At 42.9% G+C, this 16,715-nt stretch overlaps 1 protein-coding gene across 1 annotated transcript in view; it reads right to left on the bottom strand.

Moving 5' to 3' along the window:
• The window catches only part of MTRR (5-methyltetrahydrofolate-homocysteine methyltransferase reductase), a 104,860-nt gene that overhangs the window by 87,194 nt on the left and 951 nt on the right, over positions 1–16,715 (bottom strand). The window contains exon 2 of the mRNA XM_007955664.1: positions 13,054–13,207. Within this exon, the coding sequence (XP_007953855.1) occupies positions 13,054–13,207 (154 nt within the window). The remainder of the gene's footprint in view (positions 1–13,053; positions 13,208–16,715) is intronic.

The following is a 16,715-nucleotide window of genomic DNA, read 5'->3' as shown; positions in this document are numbered from 1 at the left end:
CCTTCAGGTCTGGAATTGAACCCACACCCGTGGCTTCTGGCCAAACAAGAGATAGCCATATCAGTTGAGCATTTACCTGAAGTAGATACACTCCTTGGAGAGAATAAGCATGAGAGAAAGAAGGGCTGCTCAGGCACAGAGAGACAGCTCAGGGGGTAGGAGTGCATGGAAAGATGGACACAGGGAAGAGGTAGCTATCGGGAGGAAGTGAGAAGGGAGATGTTGCATTGTGCTAAATTGTGGTCAATGTCATTAGACAAAGTGTATGTGAACTGCTGTATGGAAAGTGTATTTGCTCTGTAAATTTTCACCCAAATCACAATGAAAAAAAAAGAAGAAGGAGGAGGGAGTGAGTGAGGTTGTATCCTTTCACCATACTTATTCAATCTGTACGCTGAGGAAATAATTCGAGATGCTGGACTATACGAAGAAGAGCGTGGCCTAAGATTGAAAGACTCATTAAAAAAACCTGCGATACACAGATGACATAACCTTGCTTCCTGAAAGTGAAGATGGGTTGAAGCCCTTACTGACAAAGATTAAAGACTACAGTCTGCAGTATGGATTACACTTCAATATACAGAAAACAAAAATTCTCACAACTGGACCAAAAAGCAACATCATGATAAATGGAGAAAAGCCTGAAGTTGTCAGAGATTTCATATTGCTTGGGTCTACAATCAACACACATGGAAGGACCAGTCAAGAAATCAGATGACGATAGAAATTAAAAGGATAATATCAAGATACTATGAAGAACTATACTCCAACCAACTTGAAACTCTAGTAGAAATGGACAGATTTCTAGAAATATACTACTTACCTAAACTAACAGAGTCTGAGGTGGAAAATTTAAACAGTCCCATAACAAAAGAAGAAATTGAACAGGTCATAAAAAAATTACCAACAGAAAAAAAGTCGTGGCCCAGATGGTTTCACTGGTGAATTCTACCAAAGATTCAGAGAAAAACTTACACCAATCCTACTCAAACTATCTCAGAATGTAGAAAAGGATAGAATCCTCCTGAATTCATTTTTGAAGCAAGTATAACCTTGAAACCAAAACAAGGCAAACACATCACTGAAAAAGAAAACTACAGACTAATATCCCTCATGAATATAGATGCAAAAATCTTCAACAAAATCCTAGCCAAGACTCCAAAAACATACAAAAAAAATAACACATTATGACCAAATGGAGTTCATACCAGGTATGCAAGGATGGTTCAACATTAGAAAAACAATTAATGTCATCCGTCATATAAATAAAACAAAGGAAAATAACCATATGATCATACCAATTGAAGCCAAAAAAGCATTTAATAAAATCCAACACCCATTCCTGATCAAAACTCTCAACAAAATAAGAATAGAAGGGACATTCCTCAACGTAATAAAGGGCATATATACAAAACTAACAGCCAACATTATTCTCAATGGAGAGAGACTTGAAACCATTCCCCTCATAAACAGGAAGTAGACAAAGATGCCCTCTATCACCACTTCTATTCAACATTGTACTGGAAGTCCTAACCATGGCAATGGGGCAAGAAAGGGAAATCAAAGGCATCCAACTTGGTAAGGAAGAAAAACTATGCCTATTTGCTGAAGATATGATCCTATACATAGAAAACCCAAGAGACTCAGCAAAAAAAAAAAAACAAAAAAAAACAAAAAAAACAAAACCTACTGGAACTAAGTGAGAGATTTAGCATAGTGGCAGGATACAAGATCAACACAGAAAAATCAGTTGGATTCCCGTACACCAGCAAAGAGATTGCTTAAAAGGAAATAAAGAAATCAATACCATTTACAATAGCTACCAAAAAAATTAAATACTTGGGAATAAATCTGACTAGGGACACAAAAGACCTGTACAAAGAAAACTACAAAAGACAACTTCAAGATACCATAAGAGATCTACATAAACGGAAGAACATACCATGGTCATGGGTAGGAAGATTGAACATTGTGAAAATGTCAATTCTACCCAAAGCGATGTATATATTCAATGCAATTCCAATCCAGATCCCAACATTCTTTAAAGGTACAGAAAAACCAATCACTAATTTTATATGGAAAGGAAAGAGACCTCGGATAAGCAAAGCACTATTGAAGGACAAAATGAGAGGCCTCACACTCCTGGATCTCAAAATCTATTATACAGCTACAGTAGTCAAAACAGTCTGGTATTGGTACAATGACAGACACATAGACCAGTGGAACAGAATTGAGAACCCAGAAATAGATTCATCGACCTGTGGTCAGCTGATTTTTGACAAAGGGCTGAAATCCATTAAATGCGGAAGAGATGGTCTCTTTAACAAAGGGTGCTTGCAAAACTGGATGTCCATTTGCAGATAAATGAAACAAGATTCGTACCTCATACCATACACAAAAACTAACTCCAGATGGATCAAAGACTTAAATTTGAAACCTAAAACTATAAAGTTCGTGAAAGAAAAAAGAGGGACAGATTTAGGGGCCCTGATTTATGGCATGGGAGCTCTGGTGGCACAGTGCCTAAGGCACTTGACTGCTAACCAGAAGGCTGGCGTTTCAAATCCACCAGCCACTCCTCAGAAGGAAGATGGGGCAATTTACTTTCATAGTGATACTGCCTTGGAAACCCAAGGAGGGGTCACTACGAGTCGGGTCTGACTCGACGGCACATGACAACAACAACAACAATTTATGGCATGTAGACTGATAAGCACAGCCCAAAATGTACGAACAGCAGAAGATAAACCAGATGAATGGGACCTTCTTAAAATTATGTGCCTCAAAAGACTACTCCAAAAGAGTAAAAAGAGAACCTACAGATTGGGGGAAAATATTCAGCAATGATATATCTGACAAGGGACTTATCACTGAAATTTATAGAAAACTCCAACACCTCAACAACAAAAAGATTAGCAATCCAATAAAAAATGGGCAGAAGACATGATTAGATGTTTCACCAGAGGCTATTCAGGCAGCCAGCAAATACATGAAGAAATGCTCATGATCATTAGCCATCAGAGAGAGATGCAAATCAAAACAACAATGACATACCATCTCACCCCACCACGAATGGGAAAATTCAACAAGACAGAAAATAACAAATGCTAGCGAGGATGTGGAGATTGGGACTCTTATACACTGCTGGTGGGACTGTAAAATGATACAACCACTGTGGAAAGCAGTATGGTGATTCCTTAAAAAGCTGGAATTAGAAATAGCATTTGACCCACCAATCCCATATCCTAAAGAATTGAGACCCAGGACAAGAGCAGATACATGCACACCCATGTTCACTGCAGCACTATTTACAATAGCAAAAAGATGGAAACAATCTAGGTGCCCATCAACAGAAGAATGGATAACCAAACTATGGCACATATACACAACAGAATACTACGCAACCCTAAAGAATAACAGAATCTGCAAAACACCGTATAACGTGGATGAACTTGGAGGACATTATTATTTGAAATAAGTCAATCACAGAAGGACAAATATAGTATTAGTTCCTTATTGTAAAAAGTCAAGGAAAGGTTTATATATGGAAGGAAATTTTGGTGGGAGGGGAGTGAACACTGCAAGAAAAGAGAAAGAAATCAGATGACATATGGCACTGGGCAGATCTGCTGCATAAGACCTCTTTAAAGTGAAGAACAAAAATATCTCTGAAGACTAAGGTGCACCTAACCCAACCCATGGTATTTTCAATCGCATCAAATGGATATGAGAACTGAACAGTGAATAAGGAAGACTGAAGAAGAGCCGATGATTTTGAGTTGTGGTGTTGGCCTAGAGTACTGAAAGTACCATGACTTCAGAAGAACTAACAAATCTATCCAGGAAAAAGTGCAGTCAGAATGCTCCTAGGAAGCAAGAATGACCAGACTCCATCTCAGCTACTTTGGTCATGTCAAAAGAGACCAATTCCTGGAAAAGGATATCATGCTTGGTAACGCGGAGGGTCAACCAAAGAGGGCCCTCAATGAGATGGACTGACACAGTGGCTGCCAATGATGGGCTCGTGTATAGCAAGGACTGTGAGGCTGGCAAAAGGACCAGGCAGTATCTCTTCCTGTTTGTTGTACACAGGGTCGCTGTGAGTCAGCCGACTAGATGGCACCTAACAACACAGCAGGTTTTGAGATCTGGGAATGGGAGACCTCCCACTTTGTTTTTCTTCTTCAGTAGTGCTGTGCTTACCTGAGGCTCTTTCCTTTCCATATAAAATTAGTAACTGGGTTTCCATGTCTTTAAAGACTGTTGAAGATCCTGGATAAAATGGGAAAACAATGTGGAACAAAACTCAAAATCATAAAAAAGACCAGGTTTGCTGGTCTGATAAGGGCCTGCTAGGAACCTTTGACTATGGCCCCCAGTTACCCTTAAGGTCTGGAACTGAACTCACTCCTGTGGCTTCCAGCCAAACAACAAACAAGCACAGGGGGTAAACATTTCTATCAGGTAGATACACTCCTTGGAGTGATCAATTATGGAAGAAAAGGACAGTGTTTGCACAGGGAGACAGATGGGGGAGGAGTACAAGGGAGGGAAGGACACAAGGAAGAGATAACTATGGGGAAGAAGTGGGAAGAGAGCTGGTACGCTGTGGAAAATTGCAGTCAACATCATCAAACAAAATGTGTACGAACTGCTGTATGGAAAATGAACTTGCTCTGTGAACTTTCACCCAAACCACAGTAAACATATTTAAAAATTAAAATTTTAAAAAAAGAATGGTGATGTAATTTGGATCAAGACTGCATTGACTGTAGAGATCGCTTTCAGTGTACTGATATTTTCCAAACTTTGACTTTTAGTCTATTTTTGTCTTTATGTCTAAGGTGAGTCTCTTGTAGACAACATATTGATGGGTCATGTTTTCTTATGTAGTCTGTAACTCTCGTCTTTTGAATGGTACATTTAATCCATTTACATTCAGTGTAATTATAGACTAGTATGAATTTACTGATGTCATTTTGTTATGTGCTTTTTCATGGTGTTTCTGAGTTCTCTGTTCCATATAATTTTCTGTGCTGAGCTCATTTTGTTTATGAATTTTGATAACATTTCCTTCATTGCTATTGTTTTAGTATTTGCTAAATATCTGTACCTCTCCTCTTTTTCATTTTGATGTAAAAGTTTATCATTTTTCTTTGAAGTTACCCTGTGATTTATAGCTTTCTTTCCAAGTTTAGAACAGTCTGTTATATCTCACAATTGTTTTGACTTCCTCACCATTTGGAAGTTTTATACCTACACTATTGATTCCCTCTTTTTGGTCTGTAGCTGTCCTTATTTGCCAGTTGATGTCTCTGGTTCCCTATTTACAATCGTCTAAACAAATTTTACTTTGGATACTTCTATAACTATGATGGTTTCTGGGTTACGTCACCATGTGTGTTATCATCGATTGTTGTTTGCTGTTGTGGGTTCTCTGTCTAAAGGACTTCCTTTATTATCTCTTGTAAGGCTTGTCTGGATTTAACAAGTTGCTTTAACTTTTGTTTATCATATTTGAGGGACAATTTTCGTGGGTATATGTAATTCTCAGTTAGAAATTTTTTCTTTCAGGATTTTATATGTATCTTCCCATTGCCTTATTGCCTGCATGGTTTCTGCTGAGAAATCACAGCTTAGTCTTACTGGTTACCCTTTGAAGGTAATTTTTAATTTTTCTTGTGTTTCTTTCAGAATTATTTTTGTCTTTGGTTTTGTTGAGTTAGATGATGATATATCTTGGTGTGGTGGTTAAGTGTGTGTGTCAACTTGGCTAGGCCTGGTTGAGTGGGTGGGCAGCTGGATGTAGTATTCCCCATGATGAAACTAGTAATCAAATCCATGGTAGAATCTACTGTGAGCAGCTGAGTAGCTGCCTTTGGGTACATAGTCTGTTTCTCGTACATAAGAAACAGTTTTGGGAATAGTGTCTAGCTTATGGTATGTCTGAACCCTGTATGTAGCTGAGTCATCGTTCAGCAGCTTGCCATGCTCTGCCAATCCTGGAAATTTCAATGGACTTGAATAAATCGCCTGCCATGTTGTTTGGTAACATTGGGACAGTGCCATTTTGTTTGTTGACTTTGAGTTTGTTAGCCTCAGCAGCCAGTAGCTGCCTGAGTGAAGAGATCCCTCTAGCTCCTGTGGGCCAGGAATAGGAAGCAGAGCTGAAGCCCAAGGTCAAGGGGCCTTCATATAGCCTCTAGAGTCTGGCACTTTGAACTTGGACTTAAAGTCTCCAAATTATAAGAATAAACTCTGTTTGTTGAAGCCATCCCACTTATGGTATATTCTTCTCAGAGTGGCACTAGGTAACCAGAACACACTTGGTGATTTTCTTTTGGGGTCTATCCTGTCTGGGGCTCATTAAACTTCTTGAATGTGTATTTTCTTGTCTTTCATCATATCAGGAAAATTCTCTTCCAACAAATCTTTGACTTTTTTTTTTTTTTTTGTCTCTTCCTGTTTTGGAATTCCAATTGCATGTAGGTCATTCCTTTTGATGGTATCCCACAAGAACCTTAAGCTATATTCATTTTGTTTACATCTTTTGTCTGAATGATCCCTTAACAAAGTAGTATTGAGGCATTTGTCTTCAATCTCGTTAATTCTGTCTTCCATTGATTCGATTCTACTCCTTTGCCTATTCACTGTGTTCTGAAATCTTAATATTAGTCTTCTGCATTTTTGTTTTATCATTTCTGATGTTTTATTTTAGGAATGTGTTCTTGTATTGTTTTCCTAAATTGTTTTAGAGTTTGTTTTTTTGTCTGTGTTTTCCTTAATTTTTGTTAAGTATTTTCCTTGATCTTGTGTCTTCCTTGATCTGCCTCTCATTCGTTGAAAGTATCTAAATATAATTCTTTTAAATTCTTTATCAGGGAGTTCCAGTGCTGCTTTGTCCTTGGAGATGTTTTCTGTGTTTGTATCCTGGTCTCTCGTTTCCACTACTTTATCTTGCTTCTTTGTTTGGACTGGGATGGTCAGTTGTCTCTGAGACATTGTGGTGGTATTGTATTTATGTTTAATTTGTGGTTGTATGTGAGTGTGTACACAGAACTCTGTTAGCTGTTCATAAGGAGCAGTTAAGTGTGAGTCAGGCTGGTGTTGGCCACTGACTACTGTTGGTCAGTGGGGCAGAAGCAAGTGGTGGCACTCACTCAGTGGGAGAGTGCATGAGGTGCAGGTATGGTCAGGTTGTATGAGAAGAGTTGCTGTCTTCTACTCAGATAAAAAAATGAAAAATTAAAAAACACCCAAAAATACAAATGAAAGACAATGAGAAAAAGAGCAAACAAAACAAAACAAAAAAACAGTATCTGGGGAGGGGGGAATGAGAGAAAAGAGGAAGAGTAAAAGAATAGTTAAAAAAAGGGGGGGGGGAGTGCAAAAGGATGGAAAAAACCCAAAGAAGTAAAGAAAAGAAAGAATGAGGCAAAAGGAAGGGAAAAAAATTAAATAAGAACCAGGGAAAGGAAAGAGAAAAATATAAACAAATAAAAAGGAAAAGAATATAAAAAGAAGGAATTTAAAAACAAACAAAAACAAAACTGTAGGGGGCAGGGTGGGGCAGGGTAGGGCACCCAGGCTCTGTCAAGGCACAGATGGGGATGGAATTCCTGCTGTTCAAGAAGACAGGTGGAATGACCATGTATAGGGTTGGCAGACAATGTTTCTACACATGTATTTATATGTTCTGTAAGAATTCCCAGGTATACAGTACAGCTGACAAGGGACAAGGTTGTAGTCACTTCCTGGCCACAGCCAGCTATCCAGAGGGAGCAAGTAGTTGGACCTGTGCACTCAGGACCATAGTCCCAGTGGACATCAAGCTAAATTGGCATAACGTACTATGCAAAAAAATATTGTTCCACATCCTCCTTTGGCAAGTAACAACTGGGGTCTTAAAAGCTTGCAAGCGACCATCTAGATGCAATGATAGGTCTCTCCTCATCCAAAACAAAGAACAATGAAGAAAACCAACAACACATGCAAAAAACCAAAAATGCATGGAAACAATTAGTCCTAGTGACAGTACGCCATGTGATCCTCAGCCTATACAACTATGAGACCAGAAGAACTAGATGGTGCCTGGCTACCACTGTCAACCACTCGGAGGGGGATCTATTTAGGAGATCCTGCATAGAGTGAGAGAACAATGTGGAACAAAACTCAAAATCATTAAAAAAAAAAGGACCAGGTTTCCTGGTCTGATAGAGCCTGGTGGAACCACTGACACCATGGCCTTTAGCTGCCCTTCAGATCTGGAATTGAACCCACTCCTGTGGCTTCCAGCCAAACAAAAGACAGACATATGAACTGAACATTTACACTGGGTAGATACACTCCTTGGAGAGATCAATCATAGGAGAACAGAAGGGCTGTGTATGCACAGGGAGATAGCTCAGGGGGCAGGAGTGCACGGAGGGAAGGACACAGGGAAGAGGTAACTATGGGGAAGAAGTGGGAGGGGAGCTGTTGCACTATGGAAAACTGTAGTCAGTGTCATGAGACAAAGTGTATGTAAGCTGCTGTATGGAAAGTGAATTTGCTCTGTAAACTTTCACCCAAATCACAATAAATAAAAAATAAAATGTAAATGCAAAAGAAGACAGGTGGAGGCAGGATGGCTACACCTCTGTTCACCAACAGGGTGTGGGATGTAAGAGCAATAAGGGAAATATCGCAAGTTACTAGTTGTCAGCCTCCAGTGCAGTTGCCATGCTGTCCTTGGCAAGCAGAGCCTATTCTTAGGTTGCTGTCTAGGTCAGAAGGCCACTTGGATATTCAAAATGGGGGCATCCTCTGTATAGCCAAAAGTCCTCAACTCTGTTTCTCTCCTTCTTCACTGTTGTCCTTTCTGGTTATCAGGCACCAGTGCAGCCCGTGCCAAGTAGTCCTTGGTGAGCAGAGCCGACTCTTAGGTTGTTACTGGGATGCTGCCTGCAAATATTCAAAATGGCTGTGCCCTCAGGACAACTGGCAGTCCTCAGCTCTTTTTGTATCCTTATGTTTTCATTCAGGTTCTTCTTGTAGTTGGTATTTAATCACTTCTCTATCCTTCCCTTCAAAATTCAGGGTTTCAGGATCATCCTCTTTGTCACTTTCAATTAGTTTCTCATCGCTTTGTTGCAAAGGGTCTGTGTAGCTTGTCTGCCTATTCTGCCATCTTTCCAGACTGAGTCTCATCAACCCAGTCTTTCCAGACCCAGTCTTGTGCTTTTATCAACAAAGCAAGAGATAATTATAGTTTCATGTCTTACGAACTTTTCCTTCATGAATATTACGTACAAGGCACATTATTTTGTCTCACAATATAAATGTACCACACAGAAACAAAGCAAGTAACTCTAATGACTTAATTAACATAGTTCACATCTTCATGTCAAAGAATCTTGATTCCCAAGAATGAGTGAAAATACAGAAATTTTTAAAAAAGATGAGCTGGGTTTGAAAACACATAACATCTGTATTTGTAGACTCCACTGATCCAGGGCTTTGTTGTTAGATGCCATCCAGTTGTCTACGACTCACAGTGACCTCATGCACAGCTGAACGAAACACTGCCAGGTCCTGTGCCAGCCCCACGATCCTTGCTGAACCTGAGCCCATCGTTGCAACCACTGTGTCAATTCATCTTGTTGAGGGCCTTCCCCTTTTTCATTGTCCCTCCACTTTGCCAAGCATGATATCCTTCTCCAGGGAATGGTCCCTTCTCACAACATGACCAAAGGAGGTGAGACGAAGTCTTGCCATTCTCACTTCCAAGGAGCATTCCGGCTGCACTTCATCCAGGACAGATGTGTTAGTTCTTTTAGCAGTCCGTGGTACTTTCAGCATTCTTCACCAACACAACTCAAAAGCATCAACTCTTTTTCGGTCTTCCTTTTTCATTGCCTAGCTCTCATATGCATATGAGGCGATTGAAAATACCATGGCCATGTGTCAAGCATACCTTCGTCTTCAAGGAAACATCTTTGCTCTTCAGCACTTGAAAGAGGTCCTTTGCAGCAGATCTGACCAATGCTACATGACATCTGGTATCTTGACTGCTGCTTCCATTGGTGTTGATTGTAGAACTAAGTAATATAAAGTCTCTGACAACTTCAATCTTTTCTCCATTTATCATGATGCTCCTTATGTTGTGATTTTTTTTTTTTTTTTTATGGAGGTGTAATCCATACTGCAGACTGCAGTCATCGATCTTCATCAGTAAGTATTTCAAGTCATCCTCACTTTCAGCGAGCAAAGTTGTGTTCTCCACATAACGCAGGTCGTTAATGAGTCTTCCTCCAATCCTGATGCCACATTCTTCTTCATACAGTCCAGCTTCTCAGATTTATTTGTTCAGCATACAGATTGAGTAAGTATGGTGAAAGGATATAATCCTGACACACTCCCTTCTTGATTTTAAACCATGTAGTATCCCCTTGTTCTGTTTGAACAACAGCCTCCTGGTCTATGTACAAGTTCCTCATGAGCACAACTAAGTATACTGGAATCCCCGTTCTTCTCAAAGTTATCCATAATTTGTCATGATCCACACTATTGAATGCTTTTGCACAGTCACTAAAACACAAGTAAACAACTTTTGGGTGTTCTTTGCTTTCAGCCAAGATCCATCTGACATTAGCAATGATATCTCTCATTCCATGTCCTCTTCTGAATCTAGCTTGCATATCTGAAAGTTCTCTGTCAATATACTGCTGTAACCATTTTGAGCTCTGGTGGTGTAGTGACTAAGGCATCTGATTGCTGACTAGAAGGCTGGCAGTTCAAACCCACAAGCCATTCCTTGGAAAGAAGATTGGGCAGTCTACTTCCGTAGTGATACTGCCTCCGAAACCCAAAGAGAGGTCGCTCTGAGTCGGATCCAACTCTATGGCAGTGAGAGAGAGAACCATTTTTGAACTATCTTTAGTAAGATTTTGCTTCTATGTGATATTAATATTATTTGATAATTTCCACATTCTGTGGGATCACCTTTCTTTAGAATGGGTACAAATATGGATCTCTTCCAGTCGGTTGGCCAGGTAGTTGTCTTACAAATCTCTTGGCACAGCCAAGTGAGTGCCTCTAGTGCAGCATCTGTTTGAAGAATCATCTCACTGGGTATCCCGTCAATTCCTGGAGCCTTTTTCTTCGCCAGTTCCTTCAGTGCAGCTTCAACTTCTTCCATACAATTGGTTCTTGATCATATGCTACGTCTTGAAATTCTTTTTGGTATAGTGACTCTGTGTATCCCCTCCATCTTCTTTTGATGTTTCCTGCATCATTCAACGTATTCCCCATAGAATCTTTCAATACTGCAACTCGAGGCTCAAATATCCTTTTCAGTTCTTCCAGCCTGAGAAATGCTGAGCATGTTCTTCCTTCATGGCTTTCCAACTCCATGTCTTTCCACATTTTAGTACAATAATTGGCTTTGTCTTTTCGAGCTGCTCTTTGAAATCTTCTGTTTAGCTCTTTTATCTGGTCATTTCTTCCATTTGCTTTAGCTACACTCTGTTCAAGGGCAAGTTTCAGAGCCTCTCCGACATCCATTTTGGTCTCTTCTCCCCTTCTTGTATTTTTAATGACCTCTTGGTTTCTTCATGGATGATGTTCTTGATGTCATCCCACAATTCCTCTGGTTTTTGGTCACTGGTGTTCAATGCATCAAATCTATTTCTTAGATGGTCTCTAAATTCAGGAGGGATATAATTAAAGCCATATACTGGCTGTTGTGGACTTGTTTTAATTGTTTTTAACTTCATCTTGAACTTGCATACGTGCAGTTGATGGTCTGTTCCACAATCAGCTCCTGGCCTTGTTTTGACTGAAGATATCAAGCTTCTCCATCACCTCTTGCCACAGATGTAGTCAATCTGTTTCCTGTGTACTCCATCTGGTGAAGTCCATGTGTATGATCCAGAGCAGGGTTATGCAAATTACAGTCTGTGGGGCAAACCCCACTGTTGCCTGTTTTTTTAAGTTTTCTTAGAACACAGCCACATCCAACTGCTCATGTGTTGCTTCTGAACTACAACAGCAGAGACCAGTAGCTGCAATGGAGACAACATGGCCTACAAAGCCTTAATTATTTACCACCTGCCCCTCAGGAGCCCTAGTACCACAGTGGTTGGACACTGGTTCTAATCAAAAGGTCAGCACTTCAAACCCACCAACTGCTCTGTGGGAGAAAGATGAGGCAGTCTGTTTCTGTGAAGACTAACACCCTTGGAAACCCTCTGGGGCAGTTCTACTCTGGCCTTTAGTGGCGCTGTGAGTCAGAAACAACTCGACAGTAGTGGGTTAGTTTTGGCTTTCCTTCCATGAAGATTGAAGCCGGAAACCCTTGGGGCAGTCCCAGTCTGTCCTCTACTGGTGCTGTGAGTCAGGATTGACTCTACAGCAGTGAGTTTGGTTTGGGCTTTGCTTCTGTGAAGACGACAGCCTTGGAAACCCTCTGGTGCAGTTTCACCCTGTCCTCTAGAGGCACTGTGGAATTGACTCCACGGTAGTGACTTTCATATTTTTGTGGAAAGGGCTGCATAGAGATGCGCCCCGTAGGGAGAAGGGGGCAGGCATTCTTCCCAGTCCATACCTACTTACACTTACGTATGTATTTACTAATGTTTGACACACTCATTTTTAAAAAAATAAAATGACAAACCCACAAAATTTTGTTTCACGTTTGTGAAAGAAGCTTCCAGACCCTGGAGTTATGGCCAGTCTCATGGAACAATCACACAACATTGTCAGCCAGCGTGGTCACCTAGCACTGTAATCTGGCTTGGTCACCTGGTGTGGTCACCCGGCCTGATCACCCGGAGTGGTCACCTGGCACTGCCTCAAAGCGCGGTCACCCAGCACTGTCAACCCAGCATGGTCACCCAGTGTAGTTACCCGGTACTGTCCCCTGGCACTGTCACCCAACGCGGTCACGTGGCACTGTCTCACAGTGCAGTCACCTGCCACAGTCACCCAGCACTGTCACCTGGCATGGTCACCCGGCACTGTCATCCAGCATGGTCACCTAGCACAGTCAGAATGGAACATACAGTTCATTACCCAGCAATCCATAGTGCAGGTGAGCCAAGAAATCAGCAGGCAGCGTCTTGTCCTGTATCTCTTTAACAAACTTGCGGGCTGTGTCCGGCGGGTCCCCGGTGCCCGTGGTTGAGACAACAACAACCAGAGGAGCAGTTTCGGTTTTGAGATCATACTACAAACAAAAGAGAGAGGAGAAGGTCAGCAGAGTGAGGGAAACATCCAGTGAGATGGACGGGCCACAGGAGCCACAGCGCTGGATTCAAACACATAGGGGATTGTGGCAGTGGCACAGGGCCGGGCACTGCTTCCTTCTGCTGTACGTAAGGTCACTGTGTGTCAGAGCTGACTGGCCAACAACCAACAAGGGCGACTGACACAGGGTAGCACTTCACAAAGCAACTGCTGCACAGTGTTCCTTAAAGTGTCTCACAGTTCCTGCCAATGACACAAGGGGAGCAAAAATGTCACTTTTAAGAAAAGCCAGATGGCCAGAAAACTTGGAGACACCGGAGGAAGGCCATCCACCATTGACAACAGCCTGATCTGGGTGAAAGGCGCTATCTGCACAGTAAATGGCACACCCTGGGGGGAGCTTCAGTATTCTAATGAGACACACTGAGGGTCAACATCTTTGTATCCCTCCCTGCACACATTTAACCTGTAGTCATATGGAACCACATATAAACGTGATTATGATGTAATCCCCACCCTACAGAAGCAGCTTAGAGATGCCAGACACAACCTAAGGGAGCTCCCTCCCTTTCTCAGCTCATGCACAAATGTAACAAAAGCTGGGCTTCCTACTCGCCACCTGGCTGTGCCCCCACTGGCTTCAGTCACTCCAGTAGTGGCCCCAGAACTGTGTGAGAATCATGACTGCCTGGATTTCTTCATTGAACACATCGGCGAGGCAATCTGTTTCTCTTGTCTTCTGATTGCTTCCATTTCCTTCTTACTGGGTGCTCAGAGATGGATGCCAGAGTGACCAGCGAGAAGGGGATAGGTCAGACGCCCTGCCTTGTTGAGCTGTCCAGCCCAGGACAGCAGACAACAACACTCGGGTGCTGGCTTTGACAACATGTCAGCAGATGAGGATGCATGTTCTCCTCACTCACCAGGCAGTACTGAGCAGAAGGTAGGCCCCCCAATTTTCCTCTAGTCCAATCTCCATTTTCAGGAAAACTGAGGTAATGAGATTGATAACACAGCCCTCTGTCTCTGTATCTTGAGCCCACTGTTACCATGAGCTCTAACCTGTAAGGCCATTCACAGTGCTATCACAGCAGCCCAAGCCAACTGTGTGTACTCAGGGACTGTGGCCAGCCTGGAAAAGAGACAATCATGACATCCTACCACCCACCCATGCAACCTGCATGGTCTTCAGGAAGGGGAGAAACAGCCACTGAGGAAGTACCCAGCACAGTGAACCCAGCTAAGAGGCAAACGCTGCTACACACAGCGAGGAGCGGCCATGGAAAAGCAGCTGCTGTGGCAGAACATCTTTCCATAAGAAAATAAAAACAGCACAGACTATAGAAGCACCCTGATCAAAAGGGGGGAAAATGCACACCAGAAGTTCAAATTCTCATAGAATCTAGACTTTTTGGAGCCATGGAGGATAGATGAACCCCTGAAACTATGGCTCTGAGATAATCTTTAAACCTTAAGCTAAAAATATACCATGAAGTTGTCTTAAAACCAAATAATAATTCAGCTAGTAAAAAAGAAAAAAAAGTCTGCCTTGAAAATTATCTTCTCTTAAGATCTACCTATCTGGAATCAAACTGTTCACAGCAACTCAAAAGATTAGATAAAAAACTTAGGGGTAGTGAGTGTATGTTAACAGTAGAGGAATGACTCAGAAACACAGAGTGAGAATGGTTGTACACCTCAGAGTGTCCTCCATGTCACTGAATGTACATGTGGACACAGGTGACTAAGTGTGTGTTCTGCTGTGCATATCCCAAACAACATGAGTAAAATGTGTACTAATATGCAGATACTCGAGACTAAAACATCCGGACAAGAAGGGAGCACTAACAGGATGCTTTGGCAGAGAAAATGCATGGAAAACACAACCCCTCCACAATCTTCAGCCAAGTACAGAGCCCAATCACCTGGGCTGCATGCAGTGCAGACTGCAAGCTGAGTCATGCTCAGACAGGGCTCAGGCAGCCAAGAGCATGAGCAACGGTGAAGGTGAGACCACTGGCACGGCCAAGCCTTAGAAGTCACACTTCTCCATTCTGCTGCTCTCCTAGGCTTAGGTGTTTCATGTGGACGGGCCTATCCTACTCCACAGGTCCCCTGCTCCTGAGCATCCGAGAGGCTCCAGGGAATTCAGTTCACTTTCATGATGCTGTAGCATATAGGGACTTTGGCCAACATTTAGCAAACAACATACTTACAGGGCACTGCATAAACTGTATTAAGCTCTACACAGAATCTACATAAGTTAGTTTCCTTTGACAGGTCTACAGGCCTGGAAAGCAGAGAGCCATCTGCTTAAGCAAAGAACACGCAGCCCTGGAGAAGCCACTGGGCTGGGCAGACCGTGTGATTAACATTAACGGCCTGAAACTCAGGACCCCCCCCACTCTCAAACCACTGCTGAGCTGCTGGATGAGGCTGGCCTCGAGGGGCTAGGCTGGGGCTACGGCTACACGGGATGGCTTTGTTTGTGAGCAGTAACGGGCCAAGTTACAGTCCATCATGTGGCCCCCAGTCTACATCACAGTGGCTGCGGGGTAGCGACAGAGCATCTGGCTGCCCCTGCTAGGGGGGCGACCCCACCTTGGAGCCACCCCAGGCTGTGCTCAGAAAACAGGGGGTCTCCTTCTGAAGCTGGGTTCACAACTCTCCTGGGTAGCCAAGAGCCAGGGCTTTGAGCTACATGTGACAAAGGGCAGAAGACAGTGAAAGTGGGCGACCCTAAGAGGTAAGGCCACGTTCCCTGGTACAACTGAGGGACAGTAACCAGCATAAATCCAAAGCCCGCCTTCCCATCACTTCTGATGACATCAGCTGCCTATGACCCTAACGCTGGGCTGGGTCAGTACTCAGAGCTTAAAGGCCACATCCTGCAGACCACCAATTAAGCCTGAGACGTCAGACACCAGCCACAAAGCTGAGTCCCCGGAGCTCCCTCACATCTGACCTGCTAGCCACAAATTTGGGGTTCTTCACTGTGTCGGGATACCAGCCATAGGCTCAGGGGTCCTCAGCCCCCCTACCTCTGACCTGCTGGCTCCCACTCCTACCCTGGGTGCATCAATCTGCTGGGAAGACTCACAGAAAGTGCTCTCCTTGCAGTTACAGCTGTAGAAAAGAGTGTAAGTGAAACGATACACAGGCTGAGGTCTGGGACGGCACCCAACCCGGAGCTTCCGTGTCCCAGAAAGGGCCGGGGGCCCACGTACACCAGTGTTTCACAAACTAGGCAGCTTTCAGTGCAGAGTTTTTGTGGGGACTCATCAGGCACCATGGTTGACCGAATCAGCTCACCTGTGTAGACAGCTAAGACCAGGCCAGCCCCACCTGGTCAGCACAAACCCTCAGGTGATGTCCGGAGGACTCCGAGACAACTAAGACCCTTTACTGACCCTGTGGGTTTAGAGTCACCTCTCAGGAACCAGGACGAAGACCAGATTCCTCATGTAAAGTTATTGTCAACCCCCTCA

This window comes from Orycteropus afer, unplaced genomic scaffold (genome assembly GCF_000298275.1).
Source record: "Orycteropus afer afer isolate SDZICR_OR568_19922 unplaced genomic scaffold, OryAfe1.0 scaffold00527, whole genome shotgun sequence".
Classification (NCBI taxonomy): domain Eukaryota; kingdom Metazoa; phylum Chordata; class Mammalia; order Tubulidentata; family Orycteropodidae; genus Orycteropus; species Orycteropus afer.
This window is presented reverse-complemented; position numbering and strand designations above follow the sequence as displayed.